This window comes from Stenella coeruleoalba (genome assembly GCF_951394435.1).
Source record: "Stenella coeruleoalba genome assembly, chromosome: 1".
Lineage (NCBI taxonomy): Eukaryota > Metazoa > Chordata > Mammalia > Artiodactyla > Delphinidae > Stenella > Stenella coeruleoalba.
Genome location: NC_137169.1, coordinates 53,961,174 through 53,966,766, shown reverse-complemented (window position 1 = coordinate 53,966,766; position 5,593 = coordinate 53,961,174). Strand labels below are relative to the sequence as shown.

The 5,593-nt window shown below is 60.2% G+C and overlaps 1 protein-coding gene and 1 long non-coding RNA gene across 2 annotated transcripts; one reads left to right on the top strand and one right to left on the bottom strand.

Moving 5' to 3' along the window:
* Positions 1-233: 233 nt before the first annotated feature.
* On the bottom strand, positions 234-2,288 carry FOXD3 (forkhead box D3). Its single transcript, XM_079927724.1, has one exon. The coding sequence runs from the start codon at positions 2,175-2,177 to the stop codon at positions 741-743; it is 1,437 nt and encodes a 478-aa protein (XP_079783850.1). The 5' UTR covers positions 2,178-2,288; the 3' UTR covers positions 234-740.
* Positions 2,289-2,754: 466 nt separating this feature from the next.
* On the top strand, positions 2,755-5,021 carry LOC307189540. Its single transcript, XR_013829205.1, has 3 exons — positions 2,755-2,914; positions 3,778-3,889; positions 4,525-5,021. It is a non-coding gene; the product is annotated as an uncharacterized lncRNA (long non-coding RNA).
* The last annotated feature ends 572 nt before the right edge of the window (positions 5,022-5,593 follow it).

Below are 5,593 nucleotides of genomic sequence, written 5' to 3'. Positions count from 1 at the left end.
AAGTTTGAAAAGGTCATTCCTTGAAACTCCTCTAATATCTGGGAAAAATAAAATGCAAATACTATTTTAAAATCTTGTCATTTATCTCAGACACCTAAATAAAACACTAGGCTGAGCCTTTAAAAATTTTATTTACAAAGTTGTGTACAACACGATGGAATAACATTTAGAATACCATATATATTCATTCATATATAAACAGACTTTTATAATAGAATGACACTTTTCGCCTTGTGAAAATTTTTTAATATTTAAAATCTCCCAACATCTCTATACATTTTTTTCTCACATAAAACTGCGGAGAGTGAACCTTCAGAAAAAATGAAAGTTCAGAGCTTTAAATCTACTGAATTTGTTTTTTTCTTAAAAAAATAAAAACCCCAAAAGGAAAGTCAATAATTTTTATACAAATATATACAAAGAATTTCCCTCCCATCCCCAAGGTACTGAGAGCAGGTGCCGTCGGGGTACATTTTCGGAAATTCGGTTTTCGGTTTTACCTGTACGGAAAGCTATTCCCCGCGGGTGCGCGGTGAGAGTTTGCTCCGCCAGCCTAGGTATGCAGGACCGGGGGGAGGCCGCCGAAAGTCGGTGTCGACGGGTTGGAGGGAGGAAATGGAAGAGAGGCAAAGTCCAGGATTGGGCAGGGGGGCCAGGAGCGGGGCGGGGCGCGCAGCTTGCAAATGCAGCCGACGCTCGAGGCCGCCGCCGGGCCCAGCATCCCGGCCACCGGCACGTCCCTATTGAGCGGGCCACTTGGCCTGCGCTGCGGCGGCGGCAGCGGCGGCGGCCGAGGCTGCAGGCTGCAGAAACTGTCCAGAGAGCGGCACGCTCAGGATGGGCGCGATGGTCGCCGTCGTCCGACTCAGAGAGAGAGGCTGATGCGTGGCTATGAGCGCTGCTGACTGCACGGTCCCGGGCGGCCGCAGAAAGGACTGCGCCGCCCCGCCGCCCCCGCTACCCCCGGTGCCCCCAGTTACCCCGGCGCCCCCAGCCGAGCCCCCGGGCGCTGCGGGGCCCCCACCGATGATGTTCTCGATGCTGAACGACGGTCGCGCACTCGGCTCGGACTTAATGAGCGACGCCGTGGTGCCAGCGGTGCCCGCCGTGCCGGCGGCGGCCGCGGCGGCGCCCAAACTGTTGAGCTGCAGCTGCAGGCCCGGGCCGAGCTGCGAGCCGAACGCGGCCGCTTTGCGGCCCAACTCGCCCGAGGGCAGCAGCGGCACGGCGGGCGGCAGCACGGGTGCCACCGGCGGCAGAGCGTACGGGTACTGGAGCGCCGCGGCCGCCGCCGCGGCTGCCGCAGCAGCAGGGTGCGAGTAGGCGCCGGCCGCGGCCGCAGGGTGCAGGCCGTAGGGGCGGCCGTAGGGCCCCGCGGCGCCGGCCGCCGCCGCCAGGCTGTAGGCGCCGAAGCTCTGCATCATGAGCGCCGTCTGCTCACGCAGGTGCTCCTGCTGGTGGCGCTTGAAGCGTTTCCGGCGCCGCAGGAAGCTGCCGTTGTCGAACATGTCCTCGGACTGCGGGTCCAGGGTCCAGTAGTTGCCCTTCCCCGGGTTGCCCGGTTCACGGGGGATCTTGACGAAGCAGTCGTTGAGCGAGAGATTGTGGCGGATGCTGTTCTGCCAGGCGGGGAACTTCTCCCGGTAGTAGGGGAAGCGGTTGCTGATGAACTCGCAGATGCCACTCAGGGTCAGCTTCTTCTGCGGGCTCTGCAGGATAGCCATAGTGATGAGCGCGATGTACGAGTAGGGCGGCTTCACCAGGCTGTTCTTGGGCTTGTTCGGAGCCAGGCCTCCCGCCGCACCGCTGCCCGAGCCAGGCCCGCCACCGCTCCCGCCGCTCTCCTCGCCGCCAACGCCGCCCTTGCAGCCGTCGGCCTCGGACGCGCCCGCCTCGCCCCCTGGCCCGGCCCCGGCTCCAGCGGCCTCCTTGGGCAGTGCCAGGGGCTGCTGGTGCGGCGGCTGAGGCTGCCCATGGTGGGGGGCCGCCAGCGTCACCTCGTCCGCCTCGTCCAGGCGCAGCTCGGGCGGCCCCGCGGGGCTATCGCAGCCCGCGTCGCTGTCCTTCTCCTCCAGCCCGTCATCGCCCTCGCCCACCACATCGATGTCCACGTCCTCGGCCGTCAGCACCGTCTGGCCGGACATGTCGCTGGCGCTGCCGCCGCCGGAGAGGGTCATCCCTCCTCGGGGTTGGTGGCGGCGGCGGGGAAGGAGCGGTGCGCGATGGGCGTCTTCAGGGGCTGTCGCCAACCTCAGAAAAGGGGTTTTGGGCGCCCCCGAAAGATGGGGGATTGGGAGAGGGGAGGGGGGCGTAGGTGGTTCGGGGCCCTCCGGGCTTGGCTCACACTCGGCGGCCCGGCATCGCGCGGAGCGGGCTCTGCCGTCCGCCCCCAGTGGCAGCGCTCTGCAAACTCCAGCTGTCCCTGGCGCTCGGTACTAGGCGCTCGCTGCCGCTGCCAGCCCCGGCGGCTTCTCCACGCCGCGCCCCCTCACTTCGCCCGCCTTTCTCTGCCCCTGGCCCGGGCGTGGGGAGCAGGAGCAGTGCTGGCGGGCGCGGGACGCCGGGCGCCGAGCAGCTCGGGAGGGCGCGGGCAGGGGCAACGGGGGGAGGGGGTGTCAGGGACGCTGAAGCCCCCGTAGTCGAAAGTCGCGTTTTAAGGACTGGCCTGATAGATTACTTTCTACTTAAAGATCCAGCGGGAGGCGGGGCCACGTGACCGTGCGTGACGTCAGGGCCGCCGCCGAGCCGGCCAAACTCAAGTTGGTTGAGAGAATTGTCAACAAAGGGACGAGGGACGCGCAACTCTGCGCCGCACCGTGCGCCAGCATCCCGCGGGTCCCGAGGGCGCCCCGGTCCGCCCTGAGACCCCACCTTGGGCTGCAGCCCGGCGCGGGGGTCGAGGGAGCCTGTGGGTGTGAGTGCGGATGGGTGCGTGTGAACGAGTGAGGGTGTGGGCCTGTGAGCGTCCGCCGAACCCCGAGGCTCCGCTGCCCTGCCCTACCCGCCCCCTCTCCCTTCTCCCCCATTTGCCAACGCTCCCTAGGCAAGGGCTGGGCGTAGAACATAGGACAAGATTCCCATCCCGTTGTTATTATTATTTTTTTAAAGAAAAACTTAGTAGTCTCTGTTTTGTTTTTTGTTTGATTCTTTTTAGCTCTAAAGAGTAAGGGCTGCGCCCCGGCTCTGTCTTGCTAATTAGACTTAAGAGCCCCTCCTGCCTCAGTGCTTGGTCGGCGGAGACACCTACTGAGGGGAGGCGCTCCTCCTCCCCGTAAAGTCAAACCACCCGGTCCTGCCTTCGCTTTCCAGGCTCGATGTGGGCGTGTTTATATGTATATATATATATATATATTTTTTTTTTTTTCCCCGCTCGGCCACAGCAGCATCAGTTGGGGTTCCCGAAGGTCAGAAAATGGCTATTGATTAATCTATTAGAATAGTTGCCGAGAGAAATAAAAAAGACGTAAAATAACAGGGAACCTATAAATAAAGAAGCCCTAACTAGCTGCTCGGAGTTGTTAAACGACTTAGCATGTGAAAAAGTCGGAAATGAGGCGCTGGGGAAGGAGGCCTGGGTAAGTCGAGTGGGGCCGGGAAGAGGCTTCGGGCCTCTAGGTTAGACGCCGCGCCCAGGTTGCGAGGGCAGACAACGCGGGGAGCGGGTGGTGTGACTTCGCAGGCGCCCAGGCCCAGCCTCCTGGGAGCGGGGCCGGCCCCGAGCTTGCCAGCGGGCTAGGCTCTCACTGCTGCTAACTAACGTGGATTCTTTTTCCTCAGGGCATAAACAAACCCTCCAAGATTTAACTTCCTCAGAAACCGGCAACAGAGGAGGTGGAGGAGGATGCGGCCATTGAGCACCGAGTTTCTTTGGCAAGGAAAGTCAGTGATGGTAGGAAAGACTGTGGGCATTTAACTGGGATTGGCGGGGGCGCAAACCTACCCGAGTGCGTTGCATTGCTGGGGCGCGTGGACCTCGCACTTCAAAATAGTGCTCCTGACCGGGTGAATCCGCGATGGGCCGCCTCTTCCCCTCCCGCATTTTTAGGCAGCCTCCTTGCGAGCCGCGAGTGCCTACCGGGTGTGGCGGGCTCTTGGAACCCAAGCTCAGTCTGGCCGCTGAGGCCTGCGAGGGGAATGCAGGCCTCACCAGAAGGAGCACAAGGGCAGATGGTCCGAGAGAAAAATTTACAGAAGACACTAAGAAACTGATACATTTCCTGGCGAACAGTAGTACTTCTGATTCCCTGTCTCTCACCTACGACCCCCCTCTTTCCTTAGCCTAGACACACACGTAAACTTTCTTCATTATAGGCAGTGCGACACACAGATTGACTTTAATTTTCATTAGATAATTTCCCGGTTAAAACACTAGCACGTTGGATCCCCACTTCGCAGCATGTTTCTGGTTGAAGCTGGGGCAGTTACTCCAACTTGAGACGCCCACGAAACTCCAAGGTTTTTCTGTATCTAAATGAAACCCCGATTGCACCTGACCCTAAAATGCATCTGGGTTCATTTCCGCAGCTGCACCGCTTTGTGGCCCGCAGGCTCCGAACCGTTTACAATACCACCTAGACAGCTTCCAGCGAAACCGACCGGAGCGGCGAGCTGGCTGCCCACCGATCCCCCCGGCAGCGTTGGTCCCGGCTGCAACTGTCCCAGTAAACCAATAATTACAAAAGGAAGGTCGGAAGGACACGAAAAAGAAAGCGAAATTCGCAAATTCACAAATTCCTTTTGCTCAGCTTCGGTTGTAGAGCCCCAGAGGCAGGCGCGGGCCGCAGCAGGAGCCCTACCGCAGCCTAGGAGGCTGGGCCCGCGTGGACGCGTGCGCGCGCGTGTGTGTGTGTGCGTGCAGGAGGGTGACGGCTCCAGGGGCTGCCCTCCGCAGTGTTCTTGAAGTATCCTCCAAATGAGCCTAATTTCGATTTCTTTGCCCGTCAGGGCTGGCTCTCAGGACTCCCTCGGCGCCGCTGTTTCTGCCTCTCAGCCTCCCTCGGCCAAGACCTGGCCCAATCCGTCCATTCCCCGGTGTCTCTGGAACCTCCCTGGGGGAAGGGGTGGGAGGTGAACAGCTCCCAGCCGCCAGTTCCATTTGTTGCGCTTTTATTCTTCGACACAATAAAAGTCAAATTAATTGATTCATACCATTAATTACGGGGCGTAGCGTGAAAAGCAACGCTTCCCCTCGGTTAGCGATCTATTGTGCTAATCTCTTGTTCAATCAGTGTTACCATCTGATGCCGGGTCTGGCCCTTACAGAAACTTTTCGACTCGATTAGCTAAATGATGAGACGTGCGGGACCTACTGGCTGCGGCCCCGACGTCCTGCACCCGTGCGGGCCCAACGGCTGAATATCGATTTCCAGCGGAGGCGGCGGATTTTCCCGCGACCTCTCTAGGCTAGGGAGCCGGCCGCCCTTTCCTCCTTCCCGGCGGACAGTAGCGCCGCGCAACCTCCCGTTGTTGGAAGGAGGCTAAGCGGCAGCCCAGGTGGGAGGCAGGAAGGTTCCCGCTGCCATCGCCGCGGGACGCCGCCAGGGCGGAAGGACCCGAGCCAGACGAGGTGCAGGGTCCTGTCCTAGGCCGACTA

What these genes read in the sequence shown, in the direction of transcription:
- FOXD3 (XM_079927724.1), bottom strand. Translation starts at nt 2,177, where the DNA reads ATGACCCTCTCCGGCGGCGGCAGCGCCAGCGACATGTCCGGCCAGACG.